The 18,557-nt window shown below is 60.6% G+C and overlaps 1 protein-coding gene across 1 annotated transcript; it reads right to left on the bottom strand.

The window, feature by feature from the left end:
* Positions 1 to 1,572: 1,572 nt before the first annotated feature.
* On the bottom strand, positions 1,573 to 16,801 carry LOC144271339 (uncharacterized). The gene is made up of 23 exons (XM_077828635.1): positions 16,615 to 16,801; positions 15,951 to 16,025; positions 14,368 to 14,496; positions 14,063 to 14,155; positions 13,377 to 13,486; positions 12,278 to 12,366; positions 11,785 to 11,885; positions 11,434 to 11,577; positions 10,582 to 10,729; positions 9,738 to 9,817; positions 9,378 to 9,485; positions 8,807 to 8,995; positions 8,379 to 8,508; positions 7,529 to 7,657; positions 6,701 to 6,823; positions 5,574 to 5,703; positions 5,387 to 5,444; positions 4,767 to 4,946; positions 3,815 to 4,000; positions 3,398 to 3,540; positions 3,138 to 3,222; positions 2,439 to 2,644; positions 1,573 to 1,842 (listed from the first exon to the last, which is right to left on the bottom strand). The coding sequence occupies exons 1-23, from the start codon at positions 16,756 to 16,758 to the stop codon at positions 1,713 to 1,715; spliced, it is 2,910 nt and encodes a 969-aa protein (XP_077684761.1). The 5' UTR covers positions 16,759 to 16,801; the 3' UTR covers positions 1,573 to 1,712.
* Between the last annotated feature and the right edge of the window lie 1,756 nt (positions 16,802 to 18,557).

Raw genomic sequence — 18,557 nt, 5'->3', positions numbered from 1 at the left:
ATCTCCTCTTGGAAAACTAAGTAGATTGAGCATCTGAAGTCTAAGGCAGCGTTTGCAACTATTGACTCATTCTTTTAAGTCTTTGCTGACCCCTTTCCAATTTTTCAAACTCCTTTTTGAGGTTTGGACACCAGCGTTGACCAAGGTACCCAGCCTTGGTCTCTCCAATGCGGCATGCAGAGGTCATGCTAACTGCCCACTCCTAGAAGCCATCCATCCATTGTGAGCCCAGTTCTACTATTTCCCAACCTACGACTTCGCCAGAACTTAACTAACCCAGCTGAGTGTCCCTTGCCCTGCTCCTCTTCTTCCCCAGAGGCCCCGCCCCATGCCAAGCTGGAAGCCAGAGCAGTGCCAGGGAGCCCAGTCCCCCCGCCCTGGGTGGGCCGAAAGCAGCCCCCTGGCCATGTCCCTGTCCCCCAGACCTCCGTCCATGGCCTCATAGCCGCAGCCCAGCCATGGAAAGAGCCGCGCGGGCAGCTATGGGGAGCTGTGATAGACCCTCCCCCTGCTCGTGGTACAGGGAGCTTAGGAGGTGGGGACATGGGCCTGGGACTGCTCTCAACCCCGCAGGCAGGTGGAAGGTCCGCGTGGCTCCCACAATTACCCGGGCTCCCTGACTAGGCTCCACCCTGGCCTGGCTGGGGGTGGAGGCCTAAGGGGGAATGGGTCCAAAAAGTGGGAGAGCTATGGACCCCCTAACCCTCCCAGTTCTGGTGCCACTTTCCTGCGTCACGGTAATGGGGCTAGCTGTTCCTCTGTCCCCTGCTGGCTTCACTGAGTGCAGCCCTCTGGTGCCAGGCCTCTGTCGCTATCTCTCGGGGGAGGGAATCAATTGAGTCTTCCATTCTTAGACCAGCCCCTGGGCTACAGCACCCAGCAGAGCACCTGTGCTCACCCAGCAGATCCGCCTGAGTCCGGCCCCTGCGGTTCTGCCCTTTGGGCGTTGCTGAGCAGCGGTGCAGTGAGCAGCCAGCCTGGTGAACCAAAGGCGGGTTTATTTGGACTGCAGGAACAAAGCATGCCGAGAACAAGCATTGTAAACAACCGGCTAAGCCCATGGCTCTCCACCTCCAGGGTAGCTGCGGCAGGTCTAGCTTCTTCAGACATGCCCAGTGGGTGCCTGTGTCCCCTAAAACCCCCTGCCCCCTCCAGAATGAGTCCCTTTTAAACCCTACTCCAGGTTTTGGATCTCTTGGGGCCTTTTCGGGCCCTGGCCTTGCCCTGAGCAGTGGCTATGCTGGAGCCATTCTTTCCCTTCCTGCATGTTTTTCCCCGACAGCCCCTGAGAGCTTGTTTGTCCCCAAACTAACCCAATTAGCCAGACAGGAATCCCCAATATCCAGGTCAGGCTGCAGTGTTGCGAACAGCTCCAGCTCGGTCCATACACTACCCCGCAGGCCAGCGCCAAAGCACAGGGTGTCCTCGCCAGGTCCTGGCCAGAGTGCAGCCCCCCACAGAGAAGTGCGCTTCTGCAGGGGGGACTGGGGCCTGGCAGGGAAAGGAGGGCTGTGATTGCGCACATGTAGGTTCAGTGTCTCTTTTTTTGGGGGGGGGGGGGGAGGCGGCAGCTGTCTGGCCATTCTGGACTGTGATTGGCTGGGATCCTTCCCCAACCAGCTGATTTTCAATAGATGGTTTCTCCAGCTGTGTCCTGGAGTCCGGAATGTGCCCATGGGATCGCGAGCCGATCTGGAGCCACAGCTGGGCGCTTATGGCCTCTCCAAGTGGCTGGTACCTATCAGGGCCACGCCGCGTCGGACGGGAAAGAAACTCCTCAGTGAGGCTGCGAAGGGCCTGGCTCTGGGACTGGCTGGGCCTGGGCCAGGCTGGCTCCTCCTGCTGCAAGGCATGGGGAGAACAGGACGAGCATTGGGAGCAGCACAAGGCCCTGGAACTGGGGGCATGGACACCAGGGTCCTAGCTTACAGGATATGCAGGGACCCAGCCTGAGCCAAGCAGGATGCTGCCCAGTTTTAGCTGTGGCCTGAGTGTTAGTGATGCACTCTGGTCACTCAATGCTCGTGGGACAGGGCAGGGGGCTCTGCTTACACCCCAGCAGAAGCCGGACCCTCCAGCGACGCCCACTGGGGCATCGAGCCAAATCTGTGACCGGCCGAGCAGCCCAGCCCCCGGGGGCGGGTTGGCATCCAGAGCAAGCTGGCCATTGGCCCTGAGTCACATGCAGAGGCCTCCCCAGCTACCTGGGGGCACATTTCCAACTCAGCTCTGGGGGTGCAGTCAGGACAATACACTCAGCTCTTGGCAATGGGAGAGGGCACCACAGAGGGGAGGGACAACCCCAGGCTCCTCGGGGCGGGGAAGAGACAGCATGGTTGCCTGAGACCCCTCAGGCAGGAGACATTGCGGAGGAGGAGTGGTGGCTCTGGGGCCCTTGACGGGTACGTGGGGAGTGTGTGGTTCTTTCATTTGCCTACCTCACCTGGCGCTCCTGCAGCAGGTAGCCATTGAGGTCCATCTCCAGTAGCCGTGGGGTGATCACCAGTGGGCTTGGCAGTGCCAGGTCCTGCTCTGGCCAGACCCCGCTGCCCCCCAATGCTGGGAAGCTCCACAGCTTGTGGGGCCCTTCCTCCCTTGGGGTGCGCAGCCGGAGACCCCGCATGGCCAGGGGGCTGCTCACTTCCTGCAGTCAGACACAGGCACCTCATTGCTGCGTCAGGGCAGATAGCTTCCCGCCTCTCCCTTTGCCAGACTGTGGCAGGGGGACCCAGTGAGGAATGACTGGGACAAAGAAGGCCAGAGGGCAGACAGGGGAGCTGTAGCCTCTTGAGTCTGCCAGTTCCATCCTGTGTGGGCAACAGGGCCTCTCCCTCTGGGTTCTGTGTCTCTGCCCCATGCCCGAGACCAAGCCTGGATCTGGGGGAGCAACACTGAACCCCTACACTTACCCTAGGGATGAATGTGGCCCAGACAGGCCAGTGGCAATGCAGGCAGCACCCTCCTGCCGGGGCAAGGGTTTGGGGTCCCTCTGATGTGCCCAGGTTGCACTGGGCCACCAGGTTGCACTGGGCCCCCAGGGCGAGGTGCCTCTCTGGGGTAGCCCACCTGGTAGCCCTAGGCCCTCCAGACATCGCCCAGCCTAGTCCTGGGGGGGTCATAGCTGGTCAGGACCCTACCTGTCCCATCAGCGCTGGAACCAGCATCTTGGGAGTGGGTTGGGGCCAAGTGTCGCTCCTTCCAGGAGGGGTTAGTGCGGTCGGCCTGAAGCAGATGGGATAAAGCCCCGGGGAGGCTGTGAGGAGGGGAGGGTAATGGGGGCTGGGGGATGATCCAGGAGCCCAGACCCACCCACCTCCCAGGCGGCTGTAATGTGGGGAGGGTTGAAGTTGAAGCTGGTTCCCACCCTGCCCCCCACCTGGGTGTGAGCGGGCATTACCGGCCAGCCCACGGCAGCACGGGCTGGATCAGGAACAGCCCCGAACGCTCCTCCACACGCCCCAGCGTCTCGCTGAGCAGCTCTGCCAGCTGCAGCCGCCTCGCCCAGCTGCAGCGCCGCTCACCCCGCCAGCACTGGAGTCTCTGCCAGGGACACGGAGGAAACCGAAGTGGGGTCAATGCAGAGAGCAGGGAGTGCCAGCACCCCAACCACCCAGCATGCCCCCAGCACATGCAGACACACACTGCCAGCACCCCCACACTCCAAAGGGACCCCGAGCACCCCTGCTCAGCCACACCCTGCTAGCGGCCTCTGGCCACAGACCCACTGATCCACCCGCTCAGAGCAAAGCGCCTCTGGGCTCCAGCCAGGGAGCGAAGGAAAACAGGGCTGCAGAGCCGTCCTAGCCAGCCCTACCTGCTGCCTCAGCCCTCGGAGTCGCCCCAGCACAGTGTGTGCCTTCACGCAGTCACAACTGCCCTGACGTTGCTCCAGGGTTTCTTCTGCCTCCTTCATGCAGACGTGGGCCAGGTAACCCCTCACCAGGCCCTCGAACCTCTGGCGGCGGAGCCATCGGAAGCCCCCCATCAGCAGGCTGGCGTCCTGCCGGGGAAGATAGCCCCTGAGCACAGCACCACTCGCAGCCCGGCATGGTCCTGTTCTTACTACACTGGGGTTCCCGGGGACCCCATTACACCCTCCATATTGTCTGCAGTAGACCCCAGTAGTCAGCTCAGATGCTGTTCTAGGCAGCCCACCCAGGAATCATGGCAGAGCCCTAATGGGCTAAATGTAGCTTGGCCTTCCCTGGATCCGGGTGAGGCACAGGGCTCTCTTAGCTCATTTCCTGCTTGAAGGCAGCAGGATTCTAGTGGTCAGAGCACAGGGCAGGGTGTGGAAATTGCCATGGACTCCTGGGGTGGCCTCACAGTTTCCTCATCTGTCTCCCTGGAGGCGTGAGGATTTGGAAGGTATTTGGAGACACTCCGATGAAAGGGTGAGACACATTCTAGACTTGGCCTCTCTGAGCTAATGGGCCCCACTCACTCATCTGCCGTTCGGTGCAAGGCCATTGACCCAGGGCAGGGAGCGCGGGGGGAGCCAGCTGGAGAGATTATCACGTGAGTTGTTTGACATTCCTCCTCCCCGCATTTAGATGGTGGGCGACTCCGGCCACCCCAGCTCCCAGATGAAGGGAAAATGCCCCTCCCGTTGCCAACGGTTAGAGGCCGTGAGTGAGAGCAGCTCAGTGCCAGTGCAGGAAGCAGAGGGATGCCAGGGGAGGTGTCTGCTGGTAGCTTCCATTGCCAGGAGGTGATTCCAGCTGTTCCTCCAGGCTCGGCTGGTGTCTGAGAGCAGGCTCACCTACCTGGTACAGGCCCCATGGCACCTGGCCTCTGCATACGCCTTGGTTCAGCACCCGTCTGTTGTGCAGCTCGTCCTGCTGAGTAAACAGGACCCTGGGGGCTCTCCTCTTGGCCCCGGCGCTGCCAGGCTTGGATCTGGGACTCAGCCCCCCTCCTGCGCTCATCAGCCGGCCTTGGGTTAGCTAGACAAGAATGGCAGGAGATGGTTAGCAGTAGCAACCCCTGGGCCTAGCTCCCCCGTCAGGGTGAGCACAGCTCCACTGCAGCCAATGGTGAATCACCACACGGGGGCGCTCTTCCCTCCACCAGTGCTGAGCCATGCCCCAGGACAAGCACTGGAGTGCCCATCCTGAGCACAAGAGCTGGCCGGTGAGTGGCCAGACCAACAGACACTGGGCGCGAGAGCAGGGTACCAGCCATCGCTAGCTGTCTGGCTGCCTCTGTGGCTGGGCACGCAGAGACCTGGGGGTGGATGCTGGCTGTTCATGCCCCCACTGCTCATTGCAGCTTGGGAGGCACCACGCCACCTCAGCTCCCTGCACTGACTTGTGCCAAGGGCAGCTCAGCCAGTCCAGGGGATTTGGGCCTGTACTGCCCACCCCGGCCTCCCAAGCTCCCTTACCGGGACAGCATGGGAACTGTGCCTTCCTCCTACAGGGCGCTGGTCCAGAGCCAACAGGCTGAAACGAAGGGGAGAAAGAGCTGGGTAAGCAGCGAGGCACCTGGTCCCACAGAGCACTGGGGAGCTGAACTGTGTGCCCGGCAGCAGGGAGCTCGGGAAACTGGGACGACGCCCCCTAACCACTTACCCTGCTCCACTCAGGGCAACGCCTTTTCCCAGAGCTGGTGCCGCAGCTCTCCCTTGATCTGATGTCACGTCCTGCGGCTGGAGCAGCATCTTGTCATTATTGCATATACCTTCAAGCAAGCTGTAAAAAACTGGAAGCCACAGAAACTGATCTTGCCTGTTGCTCTCCCTCCACTGTCCCCAGCACCCCCGACAGATAAACCCCTTCTTCCAACACTGGCACACTGCGATAACACTGGTCGCCATGGCATGTGCTAGGAGCTGTATGGAGTCGGTGGCGGACTGTCTAGTCTGCTGGGTTTCTACAGCCCCAGTGCAATGGGGCCCTAGGTATCACTGTACCAGGATCATTAACAAACTAACCGTGTCTTGGTGCCACTCCCTAGCGGTCAGTAGAGTTGAGGTCGGGCAGGTCACCCAGGGGAGTGAATCCTAAAGCAAGATGCTTGCATGAGAGAGCCCAGGGCTGAACGTGCAGCAGCCAAATGCAGGCAGCAGGAGCATCCAGGCAGGGCACAAGGCGGGAGGGATCTCAGACCAATCAGGGCTTTACTGATCTGATGATCATTGCACCCAGCAGTGACCAGACACCCGAGCACCTGTGCTAGGAGCTGATGTCAGCCCAGCAGCTCATGAAGGGGACAGCTCAGTTCTGCAGTGGCTGGAGGTTCCACAGGCACCGGCTGGGTGCCAATGTGGGCAGTGAAGCTGGAACTCCAGCCAGACTTTCCAGCTTCTGGGTGTCACAAAACTGAGATATCCTAGGGTGTCTCTGATAGATCTGGATCACTGGCCGTGTACTCGCTGCTTTTACAACCTGGACCTAGCACAACGGCCCAGCTGCTGTACAAGCAGGCCCCTCCTGCAAGCCTGGGCAGGAGCACCGGGGGGCTGCAGGGAGCAATGCCAGGAGGGTGCCAGCGATTTCAAACCCAGAGGGCTGCTTGGGAGAGCTGGGAGCAATCAGAGCCGCCCAAGATCACATTGGCAGGAACGTGACCCAGGAAAGGAACAGAAGCAGCTCAGCTTCACAGTCAGCTGCTCTGGAGACCACACCCAGCGCTGTGGAGCCCCCTGGGCAGCCTTGCCATGCCTGGCTGGGAGTCTCAGGCCCAGCGAGTCCCATACCTAGGGTAGCGTTCCCAAGCAGTGTGCAGATTTCAGCTCCGGCTGCGTCCTCCGGGGCCGCTGGGAGCGCTGTCATCAGCGTACCACACGGGCCGTCCAGGAGCCGAGCCAGCACGTGGAGCTCTGCAATCCAAGCACTAAGGGTCAGCCGCTTAACCACGATCATTGCGCGGCACCTTCCAGCCGAGGGCACCAGCACATGGGTCAGTGGCGGGGACTGAGCTCGGAACTGCTGGATCCAAAACCACAGCCCCTGCTGCCTGAGCTGAAGGGCAGGGCCAGCAGCACCAAGGCCCAGCTCACCCACATGGTCCGCCTACCAGGGACGGAGGCAGCGGGCTACGGGAGCACCCAAAGTGCTTCCTGTACATGCACCAGCTCAGCCTCGCCACCCCTGGGCCACAGAGGGGGGCAGTGACTTGGCTGGGGTCTACAGGCAGCACATGGCACAGCCAGGGCTGGAACCCAGGAGTCCTGATGCCCATTGCCCTGCTGTAACCATGACTCTGCTCCTGGCGTTACCATCAGTGGATTTACCAATTGCTCGCCCACTACGCTGTCTAGGTAGCCTATAGCTGGCCACGGCCCTACCGCAGGCTGGGAGGGTAAATACATTGAATGGGGATGGGACCAGATACAGACCTTAGCTAGTCCCAGGCAGGACTAGCCTGCTGGGGTGGCAGGGCCCCAGGAACAGGCTGCCCCTGCTAACTCTAGGGCCTCTGCCCTCCGGTTAAGGAGTGCGCTGCCTGCCCATGCGCCACGGCTTGCTACGGACACACCAGGGGCTGCTGCTGCCGCCTTTCCCCCCGTTCCTGGTGGCTTCACCTTTAGCGATAAGTCCTGCCCTCAAGGTCTCTATGAAGGCCACCACGCAGCTGTCGGCTCCACGGTGTCCCGCTGCAGGCGCTGGGGTTGCCCCGCCGTGGGACTGGGACAGGGCATCTGGGGAAGCACCTGGGTCAGGTGGAGACAGGGTCAGTCCTGGCCATGGAAGGGCAGGGACTGGGCAGGCACCATTCTGGGCAGCAGAGCACAGCGGGGCTCCTCTCTGGGCATACCCGCATGACTGCTTGTGGGGGGAGGGGTTAGGGGCCCTATTGGGCTGGGCACATCCCCGGCCCCCCACGGCTGCATGGCTCTTCACGGTGCCAAGCAGAGGCTGTGATCAAGGGGGCATTGCCTGGGCATGGCAGGGCCAATCCTTGTGCTGTAGAAAACACCCCCTGGCCCTGTAAATGCCACCCAGGCACTTGGGGAGCAGGGCCTAGAACCCCCACCCATCTGCTCCCCAAAGTCAGGCCTCTGCTGTCTGCTGCCTGATCTCAAGGAGGTTGGCTCCCTTCGCTGCTGGCAGTGGCAATCCCTTCACCCCGCACAGGGGCCTTGCTTCTACAAGGCAACATGCCCAGAGACACACAGTATGGGACGCCAAGGAGGCATGCCCACCCTACAATACACAGGCAGAGCTGGCTTCCCAAGGCAAGCCATGGGGATGATGGACCTGATCCTGCAGTCTCAGGCAGACCCCCAGCAACATCACCTGAGGGCATTGCCCCCCAGCATGCCTGTGCCAGGCTGTCCTTGTCCCTCTCTAGCATCACCCTGAAGGCCTGCCTGGCCTGGGCACAGAGGAGGCACATGCTGGTGAAGGCTGTCTGCAATATGTCCCACTCACCTGCTCTGGGGGCGACCCCATGTCTGGTGGGCCTGGGGGAAGGAGCAGCTCCTCCAGCAGGGGTGGGGGGCAGAGTCAGCTCAGGGAAACCTCTGGCCTCCAAAGCCAACTGCGATCCAGCTGCAAACATCTGGAAATCAGACCAAGAATCCCCAAAGTCACCGTGGCAGCAGCAGTGCCCACCTTGGGGCGCCGGAAAAGGAAGTGATGGTGCCAGGCTCCCGGCCAGCCCCTTGCTCTGCCCAGCCCCATTCAAAACGCTGCTGAAAATCCCTTTCCAGCCCATCGCTCTGCCCCCCGCCCACCAGCCTCAGTCCGCTCCACGCTGCTCCTCTGCTCAGCTCACACCAAGTCACTGCCCTGCCCCCTCCACTCTGCCAGGCTCAGCTGCTGCGCCACCCCCCACCGTGCCTGCGACGTCACCTCACCTGTGGGGCTGTCTCCACTCGCTCAGCCGGCTGCACCGGCTGTGTCTGCTGCACCATCTCCACCGGCTGCATTGGCAGGTTCTGCAGCACTGTCCCCAGCTGCTGAGCGGTCTCCCCCCGCTGGGACGTCTCTGCTGGGCACGTCGTCTCCGCTGGGTGCCATGTCTGCTGCAAGAATCTCTGCCCCTCCTAGAGCACAGGACAGGCAACCCCGCCCCAGCACTCGTGCAGGTCCCAGGCCGCCCCAGCCTGCCCTTCCACACACAGGGCAGGTGTGGATTTTGGCTATGCGGCCCCCCCCCCCCCCCCCCCGGCGAGGGACAATCCTGGCAATGCGTGCCTGCTGGAGCACGCCCGGCTGGGAGGCCATGCCCAGGCCTGTCACACACCCGGCATCCAAGCAATGAACCCCCTGGACCCACAGATCCTGGAGAGCCCCACGGAGCTTGGACACTCCCTCACATGACAGGCAGCGACTTGGGAGAGTCTGAAATCTCTCTTCCCCTAGGAGATCTTGTGCCCCCGGAACCAGCCCCCATCCCCCACCATGCCAGGCCCTGCAAACACCCACCTCCTCCCACTCAGCTGCCATGGTCCTGCAGTGCCTTTCCCAGTGCTCTGTGTCCTCATGGCTTTGCAGTTGGGCTGCAGCTAACTCTGCCTCCAGGGTGGCCAGGAGCTGGAAACCACAAGCCAGCACTCAGACTGAGACCCAGCTGCAGGACGAGCTCCCTGGCCCCTCCCTTGCCCGGTTCTCCCCCTCCCCACCGTGCCCCTGCCCATCTCCATTCTGAGGAGGTGCCAGCCCCCGACCAGGTGCCGGTTCGCTCTCATGGCAGTGCAGGCCCAGTGCAGGAAAAGAAAGAGCCCTCCTGAGTGGTCCCCGAAGGCCGACCTCCTCTCCCCTCCCCCCCCACAGCACGACACCCACCTCACATGTAGCCGAGGCCTCGGGGGTCTGCACCGCTCCATTCCCGGCTGCAGCGCCCCGCCTGGGGCTCCTCTCACCCCCTGCAGAGACGGACACGAAATAAAGGTAATTAGGTGCCTAACTCCCATTGGTTTCAATACCTTTGAGTCACACAGCCTTGGCAGCTGATGCACAAAGGGCATCTCCCTGCAGTGCCAGCCCCTCCCAGACGAGAGCAGCTGTGAAATCACCCATTTTCCTTCCCCACCATGAGCTCGCCCCGCTGACCCCAGCTGCGGGCGCCAGTCCACAAGCTGGGCCAACACAGGCCTGGCATGCCAGGCTCCCCAGGAACTCTGCCAGCAGGAACAGCACAGAGCAGTGGGATGTGGGGCCTGGGCATCTCCTGGAGCCTGTCCCCTCTGCCCTGGGGACATGACCTTGGACCCCTCCAGCCAGAGGAGAGGCTGCCCATCCTCGCGCTGACAGAGCCCAGGGCACGCAGGGCAGGGTTGGGCACACTCAGTCACCCCCAACCCTTTTGCAGTGAGTCTCTGGGCCTGATCCCTGCATTGATCTCACCACCTCTCTGGTATTGTCCCCTAGGCCTTTGCACATTCTCCACCCCACCCAAACCTGCACCCAGATCCTGCCACACAGCTTGGCAGCCAGTCCCCTGGGGAATGGAGCCTGGGGGAGAAGGCAGCTGCTGTTGGGGTCCCCTGGCATTTCCGGCCCCTCATTCAGGGATCCAGCCCAGAGCCGCCCTTCCAAGGAGTGGGACTCCAGAGGCTGCAACCCCACCTGCCTCCCCTCCCCACAAGGTGAGCTGGGGCTCGGCTGAGCAGCCCTGGATAGCAGGTACCTGCAGGATGTGTGGCTGAATCCTCTTCAGCATCTTCCTCTTCCTTTCCGGCTTCCCTGGGCCCTCTGGCTGGCCCAGCCAGTGCCCCTGGCCCCGGGACAGCTGAGTGTGCCAAGGGATCACCAATGGGCTGCGGCTGATCCGAGTGCTGAGCAGGGAGAGAAGGGGGTGGGGAGAGAAGTGGGGACGGAGGGAGTGACAGAGGGAGACAGGCAGGGGGACCAGAGACCTGGATCTGCTGGAACAGGGGGGTAAGTAACTCACAAGGGGGTGAGGGGGCTTGGAGCAGGGAGCTAATACTCACGGGGGAGCTGGGAGTGGGGGGGGGGGAAGTAACACACCCGGGGTGCAGAGGAGCAGAAGCTCCGAGCTGATGGGGGGAGGACACTAGAACTCACGGCCCGAACTCGCGACCCCCCGCTGCAGCCTGCCTGGGGGGCGGCTCAGCCACCCCATCCAGGGTGGATCCTCAGTTGCGGGGAGAGTCTGCTGTGGAGGCAGGTCGAGGGCATCGAGCATTGTTGGGGTGACGGGGACTCACCTCTGGGATCGGGAACCCCCCTTCAGGTCGCACCATGGACTCTGCCAGCCCTTCCCTGAGCTCCCTTCCTGCTGGTGGCCCCTCCTGGGCAACCCCCGCGCAAGAGGGGAGCAGCCCCCCAAGCATGCAGCGGGGCTGGATGGGGAGCATTTGCTGCACTGGGACAGGAGGAGTGGGGTTAGTCCTGGCACTGAGTCCGTCCCTCCCCCATCCCCTGGGCCAGCGTGCAGTGCCGGGGAGTCACCCTGCGAGCACAGCTGGGCACAGAGTCTGTGGGGTCAGCTCCTTTCCTGGGCCAGCTGGGCCCTCACCTGTGTGGCCACATCCCTCCGCGGCCACGCCTTCTCCTGCAGGAACCCGTCCAGCTCTGCTATGTGCAAGTCCCGGCTCCTCAGCTCGGCTTCCAGGCGGGCCCTCTGAGCCCCACTCTCCTGCTCCAGGCTTTGCAGGCGTCTCTGCACGGGCAGGGAGGGGAGGGCTGGTTAGCAGGGCGCCCGGGCACAAGGGACAGTGGGGCAGGAGCAGCACCAGGGAGAAGAAGGTCCCTCTCCCCACCCCAGACTTTGGGAGCTGCTACGGGTGGTGGGCCGGGGCAGTGTCAGAAGCTGGCTCTCCATCCCTTCCCCATGCAGGGCCTACTGGCACCCCTCCCCGCTGCCCACCTGGGTGCTCTCCAGCCGGGCTCGGGAGAGCCGGCTCTCCTTTGCCTTCATCTCGCTCAGCTGCTGCAGGTCCTTCAGCTGTCGTTCCTTGGTCTCCACGTCTGGAAGAGACCGACAGCCGCCCGGCATGAGAGGGCACTTCTGTCAGGCCCTCAGGTGGCAGTACAGGGCAGTGTCCCCAGGGGACCCTGAGCAGGGACTGCCTGCTGCCAGCAAAGACCCCAGGCCAGGGGTCAGCCAGAGCCCCATTGCAGAGCCTGGCAGGTGGGAGGGCCGGAAGAGCTGAACGCTAGGACTCACAGGGCACCCTGGGCTCCGATACTGGCATCACCCGTGTAGTGGCTGGCCTGGCGACTGCTGCTTACGCACCTGCCAGAGGCCTTGCTGCAGGGCCTGCGTGTGGCCAGCCATGGGCGTGGTGGAGAGCTGCAGACACAGGATGCAATGCTGGGGAGCCCACCCGTGTCACAGGGGGTGGGACACAGCCCCTCACCTGCTTGAGCCTGCAGGAGCCTGTGTTTGATCTGGACCACCTCTTCCTTAGCCTTGTCTAAAGCCTTCTCCACTTGCTTCCTGTGGCTCCTGAAGGACAAACCCCATCTTGCCTGATCATTGCCAGCGCCCCAGGCCAGCCCCTGCCCAGCCCCACCCTGCCCAGCTGCAGTTGGGGGAACCCCCAGGGTAGAGTACCTAGGAACACGCGTGCAGGGCAGAGAGCCTGTTTCAAGGGGGTTCAGCACAGAGCCCAGCTCTTCAGCCTGGCTGTCCTGCCCTGTGCCCTGTCCTGCCTTGGCAGAGGGGTGTCAAGTACACAGCCTCTCTCTGGGACCAGCTGGTTGTTGGCACAAATCCCACAGTCCCCTGCCCTGCGGCTACAGCTTCTGCGCCTTTTGGGGTCAAACGTAGCCTGCCTTGAAGGGGAGCTGCTCTGTTGAATGGGACCCACTCAGCAGGGGGCTGGTCTCCTGCAAGTTGTCTGGGCTAGTTGTTCAGAGCCTGCTGGGCTCAGCTAACAGGCCTGGGGGTTTAGCTGTTAGATCCAGGAGGCCCAGACTCCCTCCCGCTGGCCTGGGGCACAGCGTGACATAGGGTGATCTGACCTTTCTACGGTCTTTGATTACTTTCTCTCTCCCGAGGAAATACAGTTCTGTTATCTAGACACGGTTGCTGTGTGTGGGGGAGACCCGAGCATGGTGGACTGGCCCCTTTGCCCAGCACCCCTCTCTGTGACTTGCCTCAGGGAAATGGAGAACCCAGGACTCTGACAAAAGATCGACAGGGTCCTACTGGTTGTGTTAGGGGTTAAATGGGGCTGGTCCCCCAGCTAGACTGATCCGCATTAGGCTGCGTGCACATGGCCATCACCTAGCCAAGTTGCACAGTGACCATCCTGCTCAGCTGCTGAGGGAAGGTCATCAGTGTAATGAGCCTGGAGGTCTCAGCTCTGCTGCAGGCTATCTCCTCAACCCACTCCAAGAGCATGGCTGATAGCAGGTGCCAGGAGCAGCACATGAAAAGGGAGATCTGCCGGCGCAGGGTCCGGAAGGCAGGCAGGCAGGCTGTAGTGGACACATTTGCCTGCCCAGAGGTACCTTTTGGGGCTGTGGGTGGCCAGGGCGCTGGTCATGTAGCTGACAATGTCCTTGTTCAGATCCGCCAGGCGGGACATGGCTGCCTCGGCCGAACTCAGAGCCGCTGTCACCTGGCAGCAGAGATGGACAGCCCCTGAGACAGCCTCTTGCAGGGGTGGGGATGGGAGAGGGGCCTAGGGACAGTGCCCACAAGTGACTGCGGGCTGCCAAGTGCCCTGGGTGAAATGGGCTGGGGGGGGCACAGCCTAGTGCCCACATCTGATGGTCTGCTCCCAGCTGGCACTAACCAGGGACATGATGGGAGAAGCCCCTGGAGTCTGCTCCTCCCTCCACCTTTGACTCAGCTCCTCCTGGTCGGGTGCTGCTTGGTTAATCTCTCCCAGCACCCCGGGGGCATCCCTAGCCCAGAGCAACTGGCCAGCAGGAGTCTGGGCTCGTGGGCAGGCCCTAAGCAAACCGGTGGAGCGACACTTCCAAGAGCCTATAAAAAGCAGCAGGAATGTGAGTGGGGAGGTGGCTCACACTGCCAGCAGCCAGTGGGTTGCTCATTGACATGGGGTTGTCTAGCAGGTGGGTGGCTATGTGGGGCTGGACAGGGTGCCCCATGGGCTCTGGGGTCATGGCACTGCTGTGCCAGTCACTCAGCCCCAGGGATGGCAAAGTGGCTCCAGCCTGCTGGGCATTACCGTGCCAGCCACGTCGTCCATGTGCACGGGGAAGTCGTTGGGCAGGCTGTGGCTCTCCTCCGCCAGCCCGAGCTCCGCGGAGCAGCTGAAGAACTGCAAGGGAGAGAAGCGCGGGTCAGAGTCCAGCCTGCGTCCCGGGCCAGAGGGGACAGCTGCTTGCCAAGGCCCAATTGGCGAGGCCCCAGCTGTGCCCGTTTCAACCTGGAGCCTGCATCTCTGCACAGAGGCATTGTCACGGGTATGATGTTTGCCTCTGGGCCCCCCAGATTCTCCCCGGATCCCCGCACACCACGGACCCCTCTGACCTCCTGCAGCTGGCTCAGGAGGCTGTTGCGCTGTCCACAGGACTCCTGGTACCCCACGATGAAGACAGTCACTTGCTGCTGGTATCTCCTCTTCTTCACAGGGTCCCCCAAGACGGCTGCCAGCTGCTCCTGGGCATCCGGGAGAGAAACTCTGGGCTCATGCAGCCCGGAACAGTGCGCCCCTTCCCATGCTCAGGGTGTATGACGAATACACACTGCTGGCTCTCCCTTAAGGCTGTTCGGAGCCAACTGGGCCTGTCCTGCCTCACTCACATCTCCAGAGCTCACCCTTGGATAAGGTGGACTGTGGCCCAGATTCCCCCTTCTGCCCTCCTCAGACCCAGACTAGACCAGGGTGCGAGCCTTTGGCTTCCCTTACTTGCCAAAGCAAGTCATTAGCAAATGGCTAAGTCCCATGTAATGTACAGGCGGGTGTCTGGCATCGCTGCGGCTCAAGCGTAGGAGTGTTACGAACATAATGATCCCGGGTTCTTATAGCACCTCCCATCAGCTCTCAAAGCCCTTGACACCGACCTCCTCTGTAATTATGTTCATTGTACAAAGGGGAAACTGAGGCACAGCAAGGGACTATGACTTGCCCAATGTCATCTAACAGGCCAGGGCAGAGCCAGGCCTAGAACCCAGATCTCCTGAAACCCAGTGCAGTGCTCTTTCCACTAGAGCACACTGCCTTCTGCAGCAATGCTGGGCAAAGAGCTAAAAACCCACCCAAACCAGTGGCTTGCACTCCCCACAATTCACGGGGGGTCTCATTCACTAACATGATCCAGCCTAATTTGCACTTCACCAGGGCCTAGCACTCACAAAACTCCTGACAGGGTGGGGATTTTCCTAGTTAAACACTTTCACTTGGCCAATCAAGTGAAAGGGGAAGGGATAGCTCAGTGGTGTGAGCATTGGCCTGCTAAATCCAGGGTTCTGAGTTCAATCCTTGAGGGGGCCATTTAGGGACCTGGGACAAAAATTGGGGATTGGTCCTCCTTTAAGCAGGGGGTTGGACTAGATGACCAACTGAGGTCCCTTCCAACCCTGATATCCTACGATCAGGATGCACAAACAATCCCACGTGACAGTTTGCTGCAAATCCCCCCTACCCACAAGGTGCCTGAAGAGGGGCTCTGTGGCAGCACTCAGGGCGCAAGCTAAGGGCCACAAAGCCTGGCTCCGCTTCTGTACAGTGGGCACCAGCCACGCTGGCACCTTCTATAGCTCCCAGCCCTGGGGTTGCATCACCCCCAGCTGTGTGGCAGGAGCTGGGGGGGAGGAGACAACACTGGAGCCTCGAGTGCATGGGGCTGTGGGGAGGGGTGGGATACATCTATTCCAGCAGGAAGGCTCCTTAGGTTGCAATCAGCCTCCAATCTGACTCGTTACTGTGCTGCCCTTAGCCCCCCCATTTCAGCCCTGCCTCCCCTCCCCTCCCCTGACAGGAACTACCCCATGCAGGGGCAGGGACCTGTCTGTGCAGCAGCCCAGCCCTGGTGGTTGTTTCACCCTCACCCTGTGGGGCAGGGGGCTATGGAACAGGCCTGGGGAGAGGCACTGTGCCCTGTTGAACCTACCACATCCTCCACAATCTCCGTGGCTGCTTGCTGGGCAGAGGAGACCTGCTCACTGCGCTCATAGGCCTGCATCATCTGACAGGAAGTGAAAGGGTTAATTAGGAAAGGCCTGGGGCACTGCCGGGTATGACACACATGCCACTTGCTGCCCCCCCACCCAGACAGGGCCAAGGCCCATTGCTAGAGTTGGGGAGAGCATCCTAGCTTGAGCAGGCAGGGAAACATGCCAGGAAGGCGGCTGCATGCCCCTCACCTATGGGGATGAGCAGAGCCGGTAAGGAGAGCAGGAGCATCTCTGCAGAACAGGGGGGCAGGAGTGGAAAGCAGCAGAGGAGAGGGAAGGGAGCAGAGGGTGATGTGTAGGGAGCAAGGCCTGCCTGCCCTTTTTCTCTGCTGTAGAGATGGGGGAGGTAGCTCGGCCCTCTCTGAGCTTCTGGTTCAGGCTCTCTGCAGACTCAGACAGACATCCCTACAGCAGCTTCCTTTCACAACTATGTGGGCTACAAACTTCTCCCTTCAGCGGCAGTGCCCCCTCCACCCCTGCTACGGCTGGAAGCTGTGTCACGCTTGGGTCAGGGCTCCAGCAGGGAACAGCATGGGATCCCCGGTCGGGTGCAACTTGCAGCTAGACAGGGATGGACGTATGGAAATGCCGTTTGCTCACATGGTCAATCCGCACCCGGATCTTTTCCAGCTCCTCCCTGGTTTCCTCAGCCTGCCGCGCTGCCTTGGAGTACGTGGTGGCTTGGATCACAGCCGGGGCAGGCCCGGCCCAGCTGTGGAGGCTGCTGTCCCAGCTGGTCTCCATGGCTGCCAGCCTGGGCAGGAGGAGGCAGAGGTGATGCAGCGGGAGTCTCTGCCCCCAGCCTATGTAATTTGTTTCCTTGGCTTTGGGGTTTCTCTCAGCCCAGCTCTCAGATGATCCACAGATTTTCCTTTTCTCCCCCCTTCCACACATTGCCCCTCCTATACACACAGCTCAGTCCAGGAGGCTGGTTACGGGGCTGAGTCCCTCACTGACCCACCCTAGCTGCTCCATAAGCCGGTTTCTAAACCTTGGGGTGGGGAGTGCTGCACCGTGTGGCATGCAGAGCGCTGGATTTGCTATTTACACCAGTCACCCCCTCTCTCACCCTTCTTGTTAACACAGCACCAAGGGGTAGAGATTGATGTGCTCACAGCCAGGCAGTTCACAACCATGTAGCTCTGGCCCGTGCTCACATGCTGGGAACAGACACACCCTGATCTCGCTTTAGCAGGCTGCGGGAGCAACATGCTCAGCGCTCCCACTCCTCACACACCATGGCAGTCACACCCCCTCTGGGCGTTTTCCTTCCTACCACTCACAGCTGGATCAGGCAACGAGAGAGGCTGGGCCATTCCAGTGACAGCCCCCCTGCCCCAGGATAGACTGGGGACTCCCCAGAACACAGTGGGGCTCTGTATAATGCACAGGCATCAAGGTGTGAAGGGATCATGATGATGATCTAATATAGCCTCCTGCACAGCACAGGCAAGGCAATCTCACTGAGATTCCTGCTCCTAGAGAAAGCCATCGTTACTGGAGAGGCTGTGCATTAGATAGCTATGGCCTCTCAGCATAGCCTAGCTTGTGCCAGAGCATTACAGACCTCACGAGGTTAGTGAACCTCGCAGGCATGCAGGAGCTGGAGAGAAAACTTAAGAGGCAACGCACTGAGTGGAAAAGTCCTATGCTTGGAAGTCACTCACCTGCCTGGAGCTCCAGCATCGGCTGCTATTGAGTGAGTGAGTCGCACCTTGGGGATATTTTCCAGCCTGATGCTCACAATGGTTACTATAAACAGGTGTTTAGTAACTGCGTCCCCAGGGGAGAGTGCACACACCCCACAGCTTCTATGGAAGGAGGAAATGGAAAATCACCCACACCCAGGCCTTAGCCTCTGCTACTTACCTGGCTGCATCACTAGTGATCAGGTTGGCAAGGATGGAGGTTTTCACCATGGAATCCAAACCTCCTTTAACTGCAGTTTACTTGGCAATACCCTAAACTGACAGCAGCTCAGCTACCACCAGGCAACTCTGTGAAGGGGCATGGTTCCGGTTTGGGTAACCGGCCAACAGCTGGGACGCTGCTCACTCTATAAGTCAGCCTAGCAGAGAAAGGTCTGACACCATCCAGGGGGGTGGAAGCTGATGCTAGACAAATTCAGACCGGAAATAAGTGTAAATGTTTAATAGTGAGGGGAATTAACCATCGGAACAAATTTACCAGCAGTCACAGTGGATTCTCCAGCACTGGCAATTTTTAGATGGAGTGGATTTTTCTTTTAAGTTATGCTCTAGTGCAACTAGAAATTAATTCTGCAAAGGCTTGTGGCCTGTCTTATACAGGTCAGACTAGATGGTCATAACGGTACCTTCTGGCTTTGGACCCCATGAATTAGCCAGGTTACTAGTCACACCTGAGATTACTAGAGACATTATAGATACTGTGTCCTTTTTGCTATTGATACAATTTGTTTCCATGCTGCACGTCTCTTGGGAATGGATCTAGTCAATTTCCCGTGTCAGATCTCAGCTGCTCCTATTTTGCATTTTTAGCATGTCTCCTACCCAAGAAGCTAA

Source organism: Eretmochelys imbricata, chromosome 10 (genome assembly GCF_965152235.1).
Source record: "Eretmochelys imbricata isolate rEreImb1 chromosome 10, rEreImb1.hap1, whole genome shotgun sequence".
NCBI classification, from domain to species: domain Eukaryota; kingdom Metazoa; phylum Chordata; order Testudines; family Cheloniidae; genus Eretmochelys; species Eretmochelys imbricata.
This window is presented reverse-complemented; position numbering and strand designations above follow the sequence as displayed.